Here is a 21,235-nt window from a genome sequence, read left to right as displayed (position 1 = left end):
ATGTTCTCCCTCCCTTCCCAGAAGCTCAAATGTCATGCATGAAACAAGCAATAACCAAAGCAGTTTCCTACAGTAATGCCTTCACCATGGAAAAGTGTTACGTGCATCCACCCAGCCACGTCGCTGGTCAGGCTCAGTGGATCTGAGTCTTGCACATCAGTGATGGGTCTTCTCCACAGTCACAGGCGTTGCCTCTCAAACGAACAACTGGGCCCTTGATGAAATCAGTATCTAAAAGCCAGGGTCTATCAGACGAAGGTACCAAGTACCAATTAAAATGTAGTTAAAAATAAAAATATTGCTTTAGGCCTGAGATGTGCAGCGCTTACACCCAGAGGAGGAGGAGAAAGTTCATTGCACTTCTTAGATGGCTCAGCTGCATGGTCAAGGTAAACACGGATGGCAGCTGTCTTTCAGGGCACCTTCTACAACAAGACCTATTACTCACAGGACTCTAAGGACTTCATGAAAATAGCTGGAAGCAGAAAATCAGGGAGGGAAGTAAGATTTGGTGGGGGCGGGGGCGGGGAATGGAAGCCAGGCTCTTGCAGGGAAACTCTAGTGCCTTTTTCCTTGAACCTGACATTCATGGGCTGTGAATGAGTGAGGGAGCCCGGCACAGCAGCCCCAGGGCACATGAAATCGCTCCCAGGCCCTCCAATCCACCTCCTTAACTTTACACTTTGCTGGCTCCACCCTCAGCACTCAGAAAAGAAAAAAACTATGGCCCAGTCTATTTGTCAGTCTTTCTTTAAATCCTCACACTGTGCTGGAACAGGGAGCGAACCAGGCAGGAGAAAGGTGAAGGGGAGACACTGGTAGAGGGCTCAGGTTCACTCTCCACCGGAAATGAATTCTGCAAATTCCAAAGCTTTCAGGAAGAAATGGTGGGCTTCTGGGTCAACAGTGACAAAAACTGGTAGAAGAATACAAAGCTGACCCAATAAAATGAAAAACCCACCCTCAGTATTCCCTGAGGGTGATATAACTTGTGGCAATTTCGGGTTTTCTTTGCAATGGGGGATTTGGGGTTGGTAAATGTGGTGGCTGATTTGGGCCATTGCTTCCTTTCACCCAGGCTCCTGTGGTTTCCAGGCTGACACCCCACTGCTTACTTGTTCCCAGTGGGGGCACAGGACAATTCAGCCCTGTGGCCTGAAGGAGGGCCAGCAGGAGCTTTCTCATTGTCCCCAGATGTCAGGAGCAGAGAGCTCCCACTTAGCTTTCAAGTCCAGCCCCCCAAAGCTGGACTTGCCCCCCAGGCCTTCTGTGCGTGACCTCTGTCTCATGATGCGCCCGCCAGCTGTTAGAAGGGAGGTGGGGCCCTGCTCTGGGGACAGGCACTGTGCCCGGCACGTTCACTTATTTTATCTTACGTAGCTTCACAAACACGGGATTTTCCTAATTTAGAGGCAAGAAAAGAGATGCAGAGGGGTTAAGGAATTGGCCCAAGTGAGAGCTAGGAAGTGATGGACTAGGACCTGGAATGCAGCCACAGGGCTGGGTCCATGCCCTGCTTTTTTTGTGATGTGGTCACAGTGCCAGCACAGAAGATGGAGGCGGGCGGGGGTGGCACAGGGGCTAGCGGCAGTAAAAGGGCCACCCTGTCAGCTCGTGAGCTGTCAGCCTCTATGCAAACCAAGCAATGGGGATTTCATCAACCTCTTCAGGATCCTCTAGTCTAAATACCTCCTATGAGCTGTCCATGGTGTTCATTTTCACACAGACCTTCTGGAGGGTGAGAGCCATCACACCTGATGCCCTCTCCTACTCTCCAGTATCCTGAATATTCAGTGTTTTCTTTCCCTTCAGGCCTGAGCTTATGACTCAATCTTTTGAGGATTCTGACAGGACTTGATTTTTAGCCTGGCTTTGACGATTTAGGGAAATTATCTTGGTGCCTTACTGCTGAACACGATGTATTCACTCACAATCACAGTTATAAGAAGATTCATTGAACACCTACTGTGAACTAGCACTGTGATGATCACTTTACAGCAATCAACTCAATCAGTTCTTATCCCTATTGAGCAAAGCAGGTGATGGATCCTCCCGAGGGCTCCCTGCTCAGGGACACCTCTCGTGGCAAGTGGGAGAACCCAGATCAAAGTGCTTCACTTATGTTTCTTAAGTCTCTGTGAGGACAGCTCTCAGTTGCTTTAGCAGGTGGACAGAGAAAGCCCAGAAAACCCCTTACAGGGAAGAAAGTTCTGGGTTGCCTGGAGCCCTATAAGACACACAGCCCTTGGTGCTGTGTGGAAAAGTCTGCAAAGAAGAAGATGGCAAAAAGGAGTTTTCCACTCAGCTTCAAGTCCTGCTGGAGACCAACAGTCTGGCAGCAATCCCTCTAGGGAATCCAGAGTGCATACAAGTATACACACACACACACACACACACACACACACACACACGCGCGCGCATGCACTTGCCCACACCCCCAAGGCATGTCCTTTCCATATTTGGGGTCACTGAGCCCCGTTTCCCCAGATGAACATAGTACAAGTTTTCTGCATTTTGCTCTGGGTCCTGCACTATCTACATTCTGTCCACAAGGCTGGATTGGTTCCCTCTTTTTGTCTCCCTAAACCAGGTGAAGCTCAAAATCCACTTGACAGCTGTCTCAGAAAGCTCATCCACCTGAAAGGCATGCTTATGACTTCAGCTTGCATCGTGAGTCTGTGACCCCTCTTGGGGGCCCCTTCACAAACGATGCCAGTCTCCCCCTCCAATGAGGAGCAAGCACAGGAGGCTTCATACACTAACAAATCTGCATCCTCTCAGTTATCCAGCCCCGTCCATGTCCTGAGAACTCCTTCCAGTGCCTTTTGGCTTAACAGACAACGAATATGGCTGCTTCACTGGAAGAGCCCCATCAATCTACTAATCAGTCTTTTCCCTTAGAACCTATGGTTGAGACTGAAATCAGATTCAAAATCAGTATGGGATCCCTGAAAGTCATGCTCACACAAAGAGCTTAAGGGTGGAACAGGCCTCCAAATCAAACTGACTGTCTAAGAGTTATCAGTCTGAACCATAAAGATCATAGAATTTAAGAACAAGTGGGGCTACAGCACCAGCAGGGGGAAGATTTGACAAAGCTCTGAGAGCAGCCAGAGGCTGAGCTGGGACTTGTGGGTCCAGGGTCTGGGTATCTTCAACCACCATCATATCTATCCCCCTCTCTCCCTTTCCCACCGTACACTCCCAGATCATACAACATGTGAAGAGATTTCTTTAGCTCCCTTATTCTCAAGGCTGAATGGCTGAGATGTCAGCAACTAAAGATGCCAAGGTCACCAGAAACCAGGCAGCTTGAGCTCCCAAACGCTCCAAGTTGCCAATATTGGGAGAACGTCCTAGGATAAGGTGCAGAGCCTAAACTGCTTCTCCTCCTGAGCAGGACAGGCTTTGCGACTTCCTCTTTGTAAAGCTCACCTCTGCATAACCAAACAGTGCTCATCAATTTCTTGAAAAGAAACATTTGTGGCTTCCGCTTCAATGGCACAAAAGTCATTCTTGAGTCAGAGAAATGATTCAAGTTACCTGGAAATACTTGTTCCTCAGAGAATTTCCAATGTCAGAGACCTCAAATTCAAATGAATGATGTACTGAGGGGCCTCTGAACTTTTACAGAAGTAAAATTCTTCATTTTCACCTGAAGGATATATACTGTGAGTGGGGACTATTCCCCTACTCAACTTTCAGTGAAGTCAGAGTAGGTGCTGTCTTTTATTCATTTAGTCACATAGCTGATTCTCAACTCATTTTTGCATGAAGAAATCATGTAACATTAGATAATCCCCAGGCAGTGTTCATTTGGTAGTGAATATGTGAACGCTTTTTCCTGAATATATGAACGCTTTTTCCTGCACTAAATTTATCTGCCAGTTCAGGTTTTCTTTGAAGAAAAGCTGACCTCAGTTCTGCTGTCTGGGTTAGTTCTGTCCTCAGGTGATGGTAAGGGATTGGTTCTAAAACAAAACTGGGACACTGCAGAAGCCAGGAGGGGAGAAATGACTCAAGTGCCACCTCTTCCAGACAGGAATCATGACTGCTTCTCACCTTGCAGGCATCACCAACTTTTATATCAAAAGAAATAAAATCAGTTGTGTCTCTAAATTTTGCTAATTCATAGAGCATCTTCACTTATTAATGCAAGTACTGAAGTGAAGAGCAAGACAGTAGTTTAACTGAAAAGATTTGTGTAACCACATTCACAAGTAAACGGCACTCTTATCGGGGCCTGACACACTGCTTGCAGTGAATTGCACAATTTTAGACACCAATGGGACCCAGTGTACCACGCTGATAATGTTTACAACACTGCTCATTCTTCCTGCAGGACTCAAGTTTCACCTGTCTAAACCACTGAAAACAGGAAGAAGTCTGCTCCTGACATAACCCTTGCTAAATTTATATCCCATGTGGACTAATGTGGAATTTCTGAATGTGCTTGTCAGGGAACTTGTGTAACGGCTCACTGTGTGGAAGGGTGAGCTTCAGAAATGGGGCAGTGAGGCAGGCAGGGTCCCTTATTCATGAAATCAGAGTGGGAAATAAAGTGAGACACTATTTGATTTGATGGTATTCTAGTTCATCCCAGTTGCTCTTTATAGTAGCCATGTGCAGTAAAAACTAAGTTTAACAGGACACTTGGTGACAACCCAGCGAACTGAATACTAATCCTAGAACAACTGAGTCTCCGTGGTACTTGGGAAAACAAAAGGTTTGTCTTTCTGAGCCTCTGTTTTTCATCATTTTGCAAACTGTGGCTACCGCCGGTGTTTAAAATAGCTGTAAACACATGAAACTTCTTTTTACATGCCATGGTCAGAGTGAATCACTTAAAGTGATTCGGTCCCGACTAAAGCCTAGGGAACCACAGGAGTAGTGGCATGCAAGGCAACCTCCTTCTCCTGGAGACACAGCCTGAAAACACAGCCACCTCCGGCAGCTAAGAAGCAGCACAGCAAGGCTGCCCTGCAGGGAAGTGGTCTCCGGCGGGAAGAGGACGCTGAGGACAGTGCTGCACATCTCGGGGATGTTTAGGATCTGTTCTGTGAAGCGCCAGCCGGTGCAGTGTATTCTGGGTCTGGGGGGCGGGGCCCCTGCACTGTGGTTAAGAGCACAGCTGCTCAGCATGTCCTGGCTCCTCCCCCGGCTCCGCCCGTCTCTGCTGCAGCTCCTCCATCCATCAGATGTGGATGGCAGTGCCCACCCTGAAGTGCTGCTTTGAGAATTCAACTGAGATTACACAGGAAGCCCTTTGCAGAATGTCCGGTACCTAAAAAGTGAATGTAAAAATGTGTATAGAAAATAACCTATTGGTGACTGCTGGTTACTGCTGACTTTTCTCTTTTATTCTCTTCTACTACTTTCACCAGTGAAAATATACTAAAATTAATCATGTGAGAGATCAGGATACACAGAATGATGGTGCCCTACTGAGTCAGGGTACTAGAAAATGTGCTGGATTGAGAGCATTCTTACGGGTCCTATTTCAACTCCCTTGTTTTTACAAATGAGGAAGCTGAGGTCCGGAATGGCCACCTTCACAACAAGACTAGGCAAAGGCATAGACAAAGCATGACTCGCACAATTATGGTTAGTGTGATCCACTGGTGTAAACTGCGCCATAGACAAGAGCATGCCTCGCTCGCATTTACGGTTGGCTGTGAGGCACTGATGTAAACAGAACCAGTGAGGAAAGGAGGTGGGGTCTACAGTGGTTGAGGAGAATCAAAGTAACTTTCAAGGACTCCAGTTTGGGAACTTGGAAGAGTGAAGACCAAAAGGGAGAGGTCATGAGGGAAGCTGCTTTGATGCGAAGAAGGGTTTGAGTTTAGTTTTGAATGTTGTCAGCTTTGAGGCACATCCCAGTGGGTTCCACCTATGGGCAATCTCAGATCCAGACCAAGAGATGGGCAGGAATAAAGGTGCAGGAGAAGAAGCCACGGAATTAAAAGACGAAGCTGTGCTCAACAAACTTTTCAAAGTTCAAAGAACAGATTACGGTGGAAAAACACCAAGACATCACGGTTGAGCTGAGAGGGCCAGCTGAAATTAAGGAGGAGGGAAGGAAATTATATTGAAGCAGAGGAAGATCTGAGTGGAGGATTCAGTGGCTTGGTTTCCAGGTGGGCATAACCATCAAGTCTGAAATTCAGAGGAAGGTCAGGGAATATAAAGTTGCAAAAAGAAACCAACCATCCTTTGGCTTCAACCAGGAGGAAGTCATCTGGGATTTTAAAAAGTGGTTTCTGAGATGGGAAAATGAAGCTGCCTGAATTTCTCATTCAACAAATGAGTCTAGGAAATAAAGTAAGATGGTATTTGATGATCACTGAGAGAGAGATGGCAAAGTAAAATAATGCCTTAAAGATAAAGGGTTCTATGAATATCTGAAAGCAGAAGGGGAAAGACGAAGGAGGAGAGATTAAAGCTTTTGGGAGGTAGAGGATCAACCCCAAGTAAGAGTTCTCAGGAGGCAAAAAAAAAAAATAGTGCAAGAGATCAAAGCAACACTGGAATCACGAGCATTAAATCCTCAAGACATCTCTCCATCCTGACACCTTGAAAGATTTGAGTTTTATGTATTTGGGGTTTTTTCCCAAGTCTTAAGATATTTACAAGGACTTGAAAATTGCACTTACATTTACTCCTCATTTTATAGAAGCAACTATTAATGGCAAACTGAGTATTAGGACCTCCTGGTGAGCTGTGTCTGTCTCACCCCTGCATTTAGAGCTGCTGTCACTGAATTACCTGTGTCTTTATTTACTTAGCAAGTTCTTCCCTCAACTGCAGGAAGAGAAGTCTCAAATGGGTTCTTTTAACGCTGTCTCCCGGCAAGCTGTATAGAGTCCAATACACAATCAGATTAGATCAGATCAGTCGCTCAGTTGTGTCCGACTCTTTGCGACCCCAAGAATCGCAGCATGCCAGGCCTCCCTGTCCATCACCAACTCCCGGAGTTCACTCAGACTCACATCCATCGAGTTAGCGATGCCATCCAGCCATCTCATCCTCTGTCGTCCCCTTCTCCTCCTGCCCCCAATCCCTCCCAGCATCACAGTCTTTTCCAATGAGTCAACTCTAGGAGCTCAATAAATATTGACTAGATGGGTGAATAAAGGAATAAACAAACACAGAAAGGCCAGTATATTCAAGAGATAATGTGATATTTTCATCTTCTCTAAAAATGAATCAGGAAGTTTAGTAAGCAGATTATTCCCTAACCACCATTTGGTTTTTCTTGAATGCATTTCCAGTACCTTAAATGAAAACACACACACACACACCCAAAGCTATCATTAAAGCCCATAGAAAGATCTACCCCCTGAATGTAGATTAGAAGGAAATTTAACTTGAGTCGGACGGCATTTACACTTTCTGTACTGAATCAGGGCAGTTAGCATCTAAGTCCCTATCTGTGAAATGGACATGATTCCAAGACCTGCTTTGAGGACAATTAAGATTGTAAATTGTAAGACTATAAATGCTGGGAAAGATTGAGGACTAGAGGGTGGCAGAGGATAAGATGGTTAGATAACATCACTGACTCAATGGACATGAATATGAGCAAACTCTGGGAGATAGTGGAGGTCAGGGAAGCCTGGTGTGATGCAGTCCACGGGATCACAGACAGTCAGACATGACTTGGCAACTAAACAACAAGATTGTAAAGTACTTTCAACAGAGTTTGATACCTTTGTTGTTACCTACCAGTATTATTCCATACTGTACTTCCTCTAAAAGTCCAACTTTGTAAGATATTTTGATTGCAACACAATTAGGTTACTGATTAGGCTTACATTTTTACAGCTTTTTCATCTAAAATCCTCATGACTCACCCAAAGCGCTAAACGCCAAGATCCAGGTGGCATATTACCTAGAATATATCCCATAAATACCTGTTCAGTGATTAAATAGTGTTTCAAGATTAAAAATAGTCTCATTGCCATTGTTGCATTTCACTCTCCTATCAGCTCTGTGAGATGCCTGTTACCCTTTACAGATAAGAAATCTAAGACTCAGGAAAGTTAAGCATCACGCAGCACCTGCAACTCAGACCCAAGCCTCTTGATGCCCTACTGTCGTCATTTCTCTCAATGCTAATTCTAGTTCTGATTTTTCTTTCTTTTTTCATTAGGGAAAGATGATCAGAAGCCCTGGACAGAGTGGTTTCTTATTGCAGTTATGATGACCATCTGCTTCATCTTGTTAATTTTCTCACTCATCTGCAGAATGTAGGTATTCCTTTTATTTTGGGTGCTTTCACTGGGATCTGAATATTGAATTACATTCTTGCCAGGCGCCCACTGGATGGAGGGCTCTTGTTATCAGGTGGAATCTACAGTATTTTTGTGTCTTCCTGGACAGCCTTTCCAAGATGAGTGTGGACTAAATAAAAAACTGGGAAACAGGTGATTTACAGAAACTGGACAGAGCTCAATATAGCCTCAGTCACTGGATGTCCCCTTCTTGAATTTGCCAACAGTCTGCTAATTTCTGTGAAGGTTTCACATTTGTGTTCTTTTGCTTCCTTGACTGTCTTCCACTCAGTTCTTAGGTGCTTCTGTTGAGCCCCCAGGGCACGTCTGTTACATCTAAGGGAAAGGAAGGCAGCCTCTGGGTGCTGAAGTCACCACAGTGCCTCCTGTGTTATCATCCCCAGTTATGAGGTATCGAGTCCTAGCCTGGCCCTTCTGTCATCTAGCCCCCGAGTAGCCCATCGTTCCCAGATTCTACAGTATCTTGCAGATTTGGCAACCAATCCTAGAGCCTGCCAAAGCCTAAAAGTTCCAAAGTAGGAACTTCTCAACCCTCTGGCGTCCAGGAAGGTCAAGTGCCACTTAGGAGGCTGCAGAACATATTCTATCTTAGCTTTTTCATAGTTTAGAAAATGACTTTTAGGGGACTTCCCTGGAGGTCCAGTGGTTAAGACTTTGCCTTCCAGTGCAGGGGGTGTGGTTCTGATTCCTGATGAGTGAGCTAAGATCCCACATGCCTCACAGTCAGAAAACTAAAACTTTTTTTTTTTAAATAAGCAATATTGTAACAAGTTAAAGACTTAAAAAATGGTCCACATCAAAAAAAAAAAAAAAAAAAACCTTAATAAAGAAAATGACTTATCTTAAACAGCTTCACTATTTTAAATGTTATATAAGATGGTATCTATACCAGGGGGTGGTGGTGGTGGTGGCGGCAATTTAGAAAAGAGAAAAAAAGTAGACCGAGAGCCAACACAGAGGAGGAAGGGCGCATGAGCACCATAGGTGACCTGGAACCCCACACATCTGATGTCCCTCACCGTCAGAAACCAGGTCTGACCACACGTACCAACACGAAGCAGTTGCCATTTTGCCGTTCTTGGATCAGAAGTCACATCAAAGCCTTGCAGTACCCCTATATCTTCAACTATTGTTACAAAGTAGGTACTTGGAAGTCTTTGTGGATGAAGATTTTGAATTTACTGATTGGCAGGTTTGGGGATTAACCAGGTCACTGTTTAGAGCAGCTACTGAAGCACAAGAAAGGCTGCTTCTGCTCATCTCTCCCTCCTTCACTCTGTTTTCAGATGCCACGTATGGACCAAGTTGTTTCCGCCTGTTCCAGGGCCGAAGAGTAATATTAACGATTTCTTTGTAATCATCAACAATGAGGTAATACTGAAGGTTCTCTAATGTCCTATCTGCCCAGGGACAGGGTCCTGTCACTGAGCCACTTGTTTTCCATGTTACAAGAAAGGGCTTTTACCCAGGAGGCCAGATGTCTTCAAATTGCTTTAGTCACCCTGCTCTCTGGCTGATTGTTTTAATACATGTTCACTACAATCTCTGAATATTGCAAAGGTCCTACTCAATTATGAGCATCCTCACCAGTCAGAAAAGCTGAATTTTTATTTTCTATCAGCCATGTTTTAACTGACCTTGGGCAATTCCTTCAACCCCATGAGATATGACTTCCTCTTCTGTACAGTAACAGGCATAGATGCGTCCACTGACCTGTTTAACTCTGACATTTTAAGAATTCATGTTTCTGCCCCTGAGTACCCCTAAGTTTTTCAGAGGAATTTTCCCTAGTATCTAAATATAAAGAACCATAGAGCAGGCAAACGACTTCCCCAAATATGTTTTTGTAGGTGCCATTTATGCACTCAGAGCACTTAGGTGTAACCACTCACTCACTTATTAACATGTGTTCAATTGTTCTAGCATCAAGTGGGAGAAGTAATCCTTTGAAGTAATCCTTTCTCTAGTGAGTTGCCTTGGTGTCTTTGCTGACAGTAAGCAACGACATGCATGTGTGTCTATTTCTCGATTACTGTCTATCTGTATGCCAATACAACACTGTCTTGAAACTGAAGCTTTATTGTAAACCTGGAGACCAGGTAGTTTAAAACTTCCAAACATGACTGTTCAAAGTTGTTTTGGTTATTCCAAGTCCTTTTTATTTTCATATGGCATGGCAACACACACCAGTATTCTTGCCTGGAGAATCCAATGGACAAAGGAGCCTGGCAGGCCACAATCCATGGGGTCACACAGAGTTAGACACAAATGAAGTGACTTAGCACAAACTTCAGAGACAGTTTATCGATTTCAACAAAAAAGGCTGCTGGGATCCTGATCAGGTGATTTTAGAGAGAAGGAACATCTTACCAGTAATGAGTCTTTCAATCTGTAAACACAACATCTCACCTTATTTATTTAGATTTTAACTTCTGTCACCAAGGTCTTGTGCTGTTCAGTGTATTGATGTTCAGTTGCTTGTCAAATCTGTCCTTAAACTGAATGGATATTTACATCAGGGGCCAGGGGGCTTTCTATAAAGAGCAAGATAGTATACGTTTAAGGGCCAAATGTTTATTATGCAGTCATACTGTGAAATCAACCACAGACATTATACAAATAGCTCTGGACAATAAAACTTTATTTACAAAAGCAGGCAACGAGCAGGGAGAACTGGGAAATGAAGCGTCATCTTCTGCTGTTAGTTCTACGGCCCACACCCTCCACCTGGGGAGGCAAGTGACCCAGGACAGAGCTGACCATGGCTCGGGGCCCAGGCAGCAGCGTCCCAGCCTCGACCTCTCAAAGCATCGCCTGGCCAGTCCACTTTGGGGGCCTCTGCTACAATGACGATGAGGGGGCCCTTTAGAGCTATTGACAAACCAACAGGAAGCCTTCCGCTGATGGGAAAGAAAACCCTCCACTTTTCATCACTGCTGGCTCCTCTGAACTTGATGCTGGTACCCAGAGTCCTGGGATTCAGAGGGTGGCTACCATCCCAGAGAGGCCATTACACACATTTTTGCTTGTCCAGGCTTGAGTCAGAAATTATTTTTTTACACTCAAGAGACTTAGGGAAGGAGAGGGAGGGAGCAAGGAGGGGAATGAGTTGGCTGAACAATAAAAACGGCTCACTTAAAAAAAAAAAAAAACACTTATTCTAAGTTTCCATTTGTTAAAGACTGGTTTCCAGCCATTCTTTGTTTCAATACTGGCAACTGGAGAGAGTTCCTTCCAAGATTAAGTAGATCACAAACCACTCAAAATACATAGGCAGAGAGCATGGCTGCTTGGTCATCACTGCACATTCAGTGCATCACGTGGTGCCCAGTGCAGAGTTGTGCTAAGTCGTTTCAGTTGTGTTCAACAATTTGTGATCCTATGGATCACAGCCCACCAGGCTCCTTTGCCAGTGCAGAGTAGGTATTAGAAACATACTGAATGACTTCTACATTGTTGGCGGGACTTGTAGGTTGGTACAGACACTGTCAAAAGTATGGAGGTTCCTTAGAAAACTAAACACAGAATTACCACGTGATCTAGCAATCTCGCTCCTGGGCATTTATCCAGACAAAATTCTTAATCCAAAATGATACATGCACCCCTATGTTCATAGCAGCATGATTTACAATAGCCAAGACATGGGAGCAACCTAAATGCCCATCGACAGATGAATGGATAAAGAAGATGTGGTACATATATACAATGGAATACTATCCAGCCATAAAAAAGAATGAAATAATGCCATTTGCGGTGACATGGATGCAATCAGAGATTAACATACTAAGTGAAGTAAGAAACAGAGAAATCTCATATGATGTTACTTACACATGGAATCTAGAATATGGCACATATAAACCTATCTACAAGACAGAAACAGTCTCATATACATAGAGAAAAGACTTTAGGGAGAGGGAGGAGATGAGGGAGATGGATGGGCTGGGAGACTGGTGTTGGTAGATACAAACGGTTCCATTTAGAATGGATAAACAAGACCCTAACATACAGCACAGGGAACTATATTCAATATCCTGTAATAAGCATAATGGAAAACAATATAAAAAACAACATATATATTTTACAACTGAGTCACTTTGCTGTGAAGCAGAAATTAGCACTACATTGTAAATCAAATATACTTCAATTAAAAATATGGAAAAAAATACACTGAATGAGTAAAGAAGGTGAAGGAATATGATTTCTTACAGGAAGTTTATTTTTGGTCACGAATTTTATAATTAATATTAGCATTATTTATAATAGCCAAAATAGGACACAATACACCAATTTAGGGGAAGACTTTAGTGAACTGTGGACAGTGTACTATGAAGCTATTCAAAATGATACAGCCAAAAAACATACAGTCGTGCTTCAGCATCTGCAGGGGGAATGGCTCCAGGAGATCCTGGGGGGCACCAGTGTCCGCAGGTGCTAGAGTCCCTTATATAAAAGAGTGAAACCAGTGGATACAAAGGGCTGGCTGTACGTAACTTAAAATATGATATGATGCTGCACAAAAAGCAATCAACTTATAAAGCTCTTCATGTAACTGTAAAGATAACAGCTAGAGAAAAGGGCTGAAGAGATAGTGGATTGTGCTTGGGAGGTAAGTTTATGGGTGTTTTTTGGTCTTTTCTTCCTACTTCATTTCCATATTTTCTTCAGTGAACATTTACTATTTTTAAGAGCAAAATGACTTGAAACCAACTGTAAAGAAATTCAAAGAATGGAAAAGTTCTCTAGAAAATATCTAAGGAAGGATTATTTGTTTTGCAGAAAACTGGTTCCAGTGAAACTGAAGTCATAAGTTATGTGGAGGAGGCTGGATTTGAGACCCTGGAAGACTCCGTGTTTTGACTGTCCCTGGAACATTCTCAAAATCAGCTCATGCTCACGAGCCTCCGTGATGACAATGCAAAGGCTGTTTCCCGGCTTTGAGCAGTCTGGAGTCTACAGGACACTCAATTTAGCTGTAAGGTGATGCAACCTGACAAGTGTGGACGCCTCGTCACACTCTCCTAACACACACTGGGTGACTGATGCGTCCATCCTGCCAGGTCTGATCTCTGCACGGGCCGCACCTCCTCACCCTCCAGTCACCTGATCTGCATTACTCACCTCACACATTTTTGTGCGAGAGAGATGGTTATTAAGGCTAATGTCAGTTGTTTTTACTCTGGTAGTCAGCCACCAACAGTAATAATCAACTAAAATCTCAGGAAGAGAGCATTTTGTACCTTTCTGGAATGAACAGTGAACTTGTATTCAAGACTGTCTTTCCTACAGCACGTGGGAGCCATGGTGCTTTTATTCTGAGTTCAGGAATACTTTTTCAAGTAATGTGTGGGTGGGGGTGTGTGTGGTGGAGGGAGATGGAGAGACAGGAGAGAGGAGGGAGGCAGAGAGGTACAATCAAGTTAGCATCACTGCAGACAAACTCATTTCAAACCATACAGAGCTAACGAATCAGTCTATGCCCAATGAGGGGACAGGATTTTGTTTGAAGATTGTATTCTCGAAGGCAGCCTTGATATTTCAGGAATACACTGAGAAAGGCACTGGGTGGAATCGTGCTGGAAGAGGATCACTCTACCAAGAATGACTTTTCTGAAGAGATGTCTGCTCGCAAAGACTTCAGGCAACTTGCTGGGCATCTGGTCAGGGAGGGCTGCATCAACCCTGGCGCCAGAGGTTTGGAATGGGTCCTACACAGTCCTCATCACACACCCCGATCTAGACAGGAATCCCTCCCGTGACACCCTCACGTGCTGCTGGTGGTTTAGTCACTCAGTTGTGTCCTTGCTATCCCATGGACTGTAGACTGCCAGGCTCCTCTGTCCATGGGATTTTCCAGGCAAGAAGACTGGAGTGGGTTGTCATTTCCTTCTCCAGGGGATCTTCCCGGGTCTCCTGCATTGCAGAAAGATTCTTTACTGCTGAGGCACCAGGGAAGCTTGACATCTTCCTGTATTGTTCGCAACTAGCTCCTGGGCAGAGGAAGGGTAGGATGGGCAGCTGGAAACTGAAGGGACCCAACAGTGCTGACTGTACAGGGCCCTGGAACAGGAAGCTTAGGACTGGGAAAGGCCACAGTGCTCAGAATGGCCTCTGCCAGGGCCCACTTTTTACATGCTTGTCATACTTGATTTAGCCAGTCAGTTTGATCCAAGAATGGGGAAGGTTGACTACCAAATCGTTCCAGGGGTTGTTCTCCTGATAAACATCCACTGCACCTAGCAGGAACTGGGTCCAGGATAACAGGCACAGGGATCTGGCAGCTATCAGTTACTGCCCACTTCCAAGTGTCAGGGAACAAATGTGCCCCACTCCCCATTCATATGTTAAAACTCTACACCCTACTGTGATGGCATTTGGAGGTGAGGCTTTGGGGGAAAATGAGGCTGGAATGCTCAGGAATGGGATTAGTGCTCTACAAGGGGACCCCAAAGAATTTCTCCCCCATGTGATGATATGAGAAGTTGCCATTCTGCAGCCAGGAAGAAGACTCTCATGAGAATCCCAGCACGCTGACACAATGATCTGGGACTTCCAGTCTCCAAAACTGTGATAAATAAATTTCTGTTGTTTATAAGCCCCCTAGACTGTATGCTTTGTTAAGGCAGCCAGGTGTCAGGAGCTGCACCAGACTCTATGCACAGAAATGCAAAAAAGCAAAAGGTTGTCTGAGGAAGCCTAACAAATAGTTGGGAAAGGAAGAGAAACTAAAGGCAAAGGAGAAAAGGAAAGATACACCCATTTGAATACAGAGTTCCAAAGAATAGCAAGGAGAGATAACAAAGCCTCCTCAGTGATCAGTGCAAAGAAATAGAGGAAAACAATAGAATGGGAAAGACTAGAGATCTCTTCAAGATAATTAGAGATACCAAGGGAACATTTCAGGCAAAGATGGGCTCGATAAAGGACAGAAATGGTATAGACCTAACAGAAGCAGAAGATAAAAGGAAGAGGTGGCGGGAATACACAGAAGAACTATACAAAAATCTTCATGACCCAGATAACAATGATTGTGTGATCACTGACCTAGAGCCAGGACATCCTTGAATGCAAAGTCAACTGGGCCTTAGGAAGCATCACTACGAACAAAGCTAGTGGAGGTGATGGAATTCCCGTTGAGCTACTTCAAATCCTGATGATGCTATGAAAGTGCTGCATTCAATATGCCAGCAAATTTGGAAAACTCAGCAGTGGCCACAGGACTGGAAAAGGTCAGTTTTCATTCCAATTCCGAAGAAAGGCAATGCCAAAGAATGTTCAAACTACCTCACAATTGCACTCATCTCACATGCTAGCAAAGTAATGCTCAAAATTCTCCAAGCCAGGCTTCAACAGTATGTGAACCATGAACTTCCAGATGTTCAAGGTGGATTTAGAAAAGATCAAACTGCCAACATCCATTGGATCATCGAAAAATAAGAGTTGCAGAAAAACATCCACTTCTGCTTTATTGACTACGCCAAAGCCTTTGATTGTATGGATCACAACAAACTGTGGAAAATTCTTAAAGAGACAGGAATAACAGACCACCTTACCTGCATCCTGAGAAATCTGTATACAGGTCAAGAAGCAACAGATAGAACTGGACATGGAACAAAAGACTGGTTCCAAATCGGGAAAGGAGTATGTCAAGGCTGTGTATTGTCACCGTGCTTATTTAAATTATATGCAGAGTACATCATGAGAAATGCCAAACTGGATGAAGCACAAGCTGGAATCAAGATTTCCAGGAGAAATATCAATAACCTCAGATATGCAGATGACATCACACTTATGGCAGAAAGCAAAGAAGAACTAAAGAGCGTCTTGATGAAAGTGAAACAGGAGAGTGAAAAAGCTGGCTTGAAACTCAACATTCAGAAAACTAAGATCGTGGCATCTGGTCCCATCACTTCAGGGCCAACAGATGGGGAAACAATGGAAACAGTGAGAGACGTTATTTTTTCGGTCTCCAAAATCACTGCAGATGGTGACTGCAGTCATGAAATTAAAAGACGCTTGCTTCTTGGAAGAAAAGCTATGACCAACCTGCTACTGCTGCTGCTAAGTCGCTTCAGTCATGTCTGACTCTGTGCGACCCCACAGACGGCAGCCCACCAGGCTCCTCCGTCCCTGGGATTCTCCAGGCAAGAACACTGGAGTGGGTTGCCATTTCCTTCTCCAATGCATGAAAGTGAAAAGTGAAAGTGAAGTCGCTTAGTCGTGCCCAAGTCTTCGCGACCCCATGGACTACAGCCTACCAGGCTCCTCCATCCATGGGATTTTCCAGGCAAGAGTACTGGAGTGGGGTGCCATTGCCTTCTCTGATGACCAACCTAGACAGCATACTAAAAAGCAAAGACATTGCTTTTCCAATAAAGGTCTGTCTAGTCAAAGCTATGGTTTTTTCAGTATTCATGTATGGATGTGAGAGTTGGACTGTAAAGAAAGCTGAGCACCAATGAATGGATGCTTTTGAACTGTGTTGTTGGAGAAGACTCTTGAGAGTCCCTTGAACTGCAAGGAGATTCAACCAGTCCATCCTAAAGGAAATCAGTCCTGAATGTTCATTGGAAGGACTGATGTTGAAGCTGAAACTCCAATACTTTGGCCACCTGATGTGAAGAACTGACTCATCTGAAAAGACCCTGATACTGGGAAAGATTTACAGTAGGAGGAGAAGGGGACGAAGGAGGATGAGATGGTTGGATGGCATCACTGACCCGATGGACATGAGTTTGAGTAAGCTCCAGGAGTTCGTGATGGACAGGGAACTCTGGCATGCTGCAGTCCATGAGGTGGCAAAGAGTCAGACACGACTGAGTGACTGAACTGAACTGAAGGTTGACCACAAGCCCGGGTGAACCCAATAAGGTAGAGGGGATGATCAGGAAACAAGCTTAAGCCTGGATGGGACCAAGAGGGCAGAAGCTGCAAAGATGGGCAAAATATTTGATCATTCTGATTGATCTAGAATCTCTGTGAATGGTGTTCAGGAACCTGTACTATTCTTATGTTAGGCACACCCAAACGAGCATATCAGAATCACCTAGAGGGGTTATTAAAGTGAATCAGAGTTTGTGATTGAGCAGTTCTGGGTAGTGTCTGAGAATCTGTGTTTCTCATAAGTTCTCAGGTGATGCCAATGCTGGTTTCCCAGCCACAGTTTGAGAACAATTGCCCTGGGTAGTTCTGACGAATATCAATATTTGACATCCCTCCAAAAAATAACAAAATAAAAATGAAGGACATCCCTGGGAGTACAGTGGTTGAGACTCCGAATTCCCAATGCAGGGGACACTGGCATGCAGAGTGGCAAAAATGAACACATACACCTGAAATGAAAACCAACAGCTGAAGGAGTGGAAAAGACTGGAGGGGCGGGGTGTCGGGGGACCAAAACTACCCCCTTGTCAACTGATTTCTTGATGACTGATCTCTTTCAAGCGGTGTGTATGTGTGTGTGTGTGTGTGTTTTGGAAACCTAGGACTGTGAAAACTGTCTCTGCCTAAGAGGCTAGATGAGAAGAAAGCCACCCCAAGTATGGCTAGTCCTCTGGAGAGACGCTGGCCTCAGACCTGCCTCCCTTGACCTCGGCAATAGCATTATCCGGGTACTGAGCCTGTTTCAATCCTGTATCCAATATCAAGCCTGTATCCAATCCCAAAGAAAGGCAATGCCAAAGAACGCTCAAACTACCGCACAGTTGCACTCATCTCACACGCTAGTAAAGTAATACTCAAAATTATCCAAGCCAGGCTTCAGCAATATGTGAACCGTAAACTTCCTGATGTTCAAGCTGGTTTTAGAAAAGGCAGATGAATCAGAGATCAAATTGCCAACATCCGCTGGATCATGGAAAAAGCAAGAGAGTTCCAGAAAAGCATCTATTTCTGCTTTATTGACTATGCCAAAGCCTTTGACTGTGTGGATCACAATTAAATGTGGAAAATTCTTCAAGAGATGGGAATACCAGACCACCTGACCTGCCTCTTGAGAAATCTGTATGCAGGTCAGGAAGCAACAGTTAGAACTGGACATGGAACAACAGACTGGTTCCAAATAGGAAAAGGAGTATGTCAAGGGTGTATATTGTCACCCTGCTTATTTAACTTATATGCAGAGTACATCATGACAAATGCTGGACTGGAAGAAGCACAACTGGAATCAAGATTTCCGGGAGAAATATCAATAACCTCAGATATGCAGATGACACCACTCTTATGGCAGAAAGTGAAGAGGAACTAAAAAGCCTCTTGATGAAGGTGAAAGTACAGAGTGAAAAAGTTGGCTTAAAGCTCAACATTCAGAAAACAAAGATCATGGCATCCGGTCCCATCACTTCATGGGAAATAGATGGGCAAACAGTGGAAACAGTGTCAGACTTTATTTTTTTGGCTCCAAAATCACTGCAGATGGTGACTGCAGCCATGAAATTAAAAGATGCTCCTTACTCCTTGGAAGGAAAGTTATGACCAACCTAGATAGCAGAGAAGGCAATGGCACCCCACTCCAGTACTCTTGCCTGGAAAATCCCATGGATGGAGGAGGCTGGTAGGCTGCAGTCCATGGGGTCGCTGGGAGTCAGGCACAACTGAGCGACTTCACTTTCACTTTTCACTTTCATGCATTGGAGAAGGAAATGGCAACCCATTGCAGTGTTCTTGCCTGGAGAATCCCAGGGACGGGGAAGCCTGGTAGGCTGTAGTCTATGGGGTCGCACAGAGTCAGACACGACTGAAGCGACTTAGCAGCAGCAGCAGCAGATAGCATATTCAAAAGCAGAGACATTACTTTGCCAACAAAGGTTCGTCTAGTCAAGGCTATGGTTTTTCCTGTGGTCATGTATGGATGTGAGAGTTGGACTGTGAAGAAGGCTGAACGCCGAAGAATTGATGCTTTTGAACTGTGGTGTTGGAGAAGACTCTTGAGAATCCCTTGGACTGCAAGGAGATCCAACCAGTCCATTCTGAAGGAGATCAGCCCTGGGATTTCTTTGGAAGGAATGATGCTAAAGCTGAAACTCCAGTAGTTTGGCCACCTCATGCAAAGAGTTGACTCATTGGAAAAGACTCTGATGCTGGGAGGGATTGGGGGCAGGAGGAGAAGGGGACGTCAGAGGATGAGATGGCTGGATGGCATCACTGACTCGATGGACGCGAGTCTGAGTGAACTCCGGGAGTTGATGATGGACAGGGAGGCCTGGCGTGCTGCGATGTATGTGGTTGCAAAGAGTTGGACACGACTGAGTGACTGAACTGAACTGAACTGAGCCTGTATCACTGTCTGATATCAGGGTATGAGTGGCTGGGGTAGCAGAGAGTAAACCATGTGTCTCCACAGTGGGTTTGACCCTTCCTCCTCCAGCTTGTGGAACTCACACTCAGTCTTTGCGGACCTGTACCCCTCTTCCCTCCGCCAAGCCTTCAAAGGCAGATTTGGGTTGATCCTGTCTCTGGGGCTGCATTCTGGGTCTCAGCCCCTCTTTCAGAGTGATTGACAGTGGTCCCTAAGTTTTTTGGCACTAGAGACTGGTTTTATGGAAGAACAATTTTTCCACAGATTGGGGCTGGGGATGGCGAGGGATAGTTTTAGGATGATTCAAGCACATAACACTCATTGTGCACTTTATTTATATTATTATTACATCAGCACCACCTTAGATCATTAGGAATTAGATCCCAGAGGTTGCGAACCCTTGCTATAGGATGTACCATCCAAGATGATGGGGCTCATATGAAATGTATTTTTTATCTGCAGCATCTGGGACAGTCCCTGACTCTTAGAAGGGTAAGTGTTTACTGGATCCTCTTAAGCCCTCTTGCCACCCTGGCACAGATCCTTGCAGATAGCTGGTACTAAATGCTATTTGGCAGAGATCATCAAGGCCTAAAATAAAAGCATGGAGAAGAGACAGGTGTCTAATATGAACCTGATTGGAAATAACCAGGAGACCCGTGTGTGCCTGGCCACCTGGCTGATGTTGCCTGGGTCTCTCTCTGCTGACGATGTGGCTATGTTGTAATGTGTAAGTTGCCATAGAAAGGACTTGGGTTTTTAGTGGTGTGTTCTGTTTTTACTACCATGTCATGGCAAATCAGTGTGAGCACTTCACAGTAAACACCCTCATCAGCAGGTGGATTAGCCGTGGGCACTCATCTCTTTCTGTCAATTGCCAGGAGGGTGGACAGCTACCTTCCTCCCAAGAGGCTTTACAGTCACAGGCTCAGAACAAACAGTGGTTCTGCATGACAGCCTTTCCAATACGGATTTCAGCCCATCTCTTCAGTATTTGGGATGCACTGGGGAGACTGGAGGGGGAAGGGCAGTTTGCCAGCAGCTCGGCAACCTGGGCCTTACTGAAATGCCTCAAGGACTGCTGCTATTGATGCAGCCTGGGGAGGAACTGTGTGGGCAGAAAACATCCTGATTAAAAATCCAAACGTTTTCACAGGGAGGCCTGTATGTGTCAGGACCATCTGCTGGTGGAATTAATAAACCTTAGGTGCTAATTTGTTAAGGAAAAAAGTAGATATGTGGAAGTGAGAACAGAGAACCGAAAACAGTCTTTGATGGCACGAGTGAAGGTGGAAAATCTGATTAGAATAGGACTTTGTGTCAGCCCCAGGGTCTCCACCTGTTGCAGGTATTCCTGCTTTCACCAACAACAAACCACGTTCCAGAGTTCAAACTTTTCGAAAACCATTATCTTTTAAAGACTGACCCTTATTTCTCCCGCCAGTATCCCTCTTTTTAAGGCAACAGATGTCAATGTAAACGCGGTTCAGAACGAGCAACCTGTAACTTAATTGATAGTGAATTGTCCATCTGCAAACTGAACACGAGCACATCTCATTTCCACCCCCAAATCTTGGCATTCTGTGTTCTCACCCTTGTCTGCATCATCTCTGAGCTAGGACCAACGCCGCAGCCTCTCAATATCCTG

General features: G+C 44.8%; 1 protein-coding gene across 1 annotated transcript in view; it reads left to right on the top strand.

Moving 5' to 3' along the window:
- Window positions 1-14,133, top strand: part of IL5RA (interleukin 5 receptor subunit alpha) — a 37,557-nt gene extending 23,424 nt beyond the window's left edge. Inside the window, exons 9-11 of the mRNA XM_027523555.1 lie at window positions 8,153-8,249; window positions 9,581-9,665; window positions 13,071-14,133. Of these exons, the coding sequence (XP_027379356.1) occupies window positions 8,153-8,249; window positions 9,581-9,665; window positions 13,071-13,151 (263 nt within the window). The 3' untranslated portion in view covers window positions 13,152-14,133. The remainder of the gene's footprint in view (window positions 1-8,152; window positions 8,250-9,580; window positions 9,666-13,070) is intronic.
- The last annotated feature ends 7,102 nt before the right edge of the window (window positions 14,134-21,235 follow it).

The sequence above is a fragment of the Bos indicus x Bos taurus genome, chromosome 22, assembly GCF_003369695.1.
Source record: "Bos indicus x Bos taurus breed Angus x Brahman F1 hybrid chromosome 22, Bos_hybrid_MaternalHap_v2.0, whole genome shotgun sequence".
NCBI classification, from domain to species: Eukaryota; Metazoa; Chordata; class Mammalia; order Artiodactyla; family Bovidae; genus Bos; species Bos indicus x Bos taurus.
This window is presented reverse-complemented; position numbering and strand designations above follow the sequence as displayed.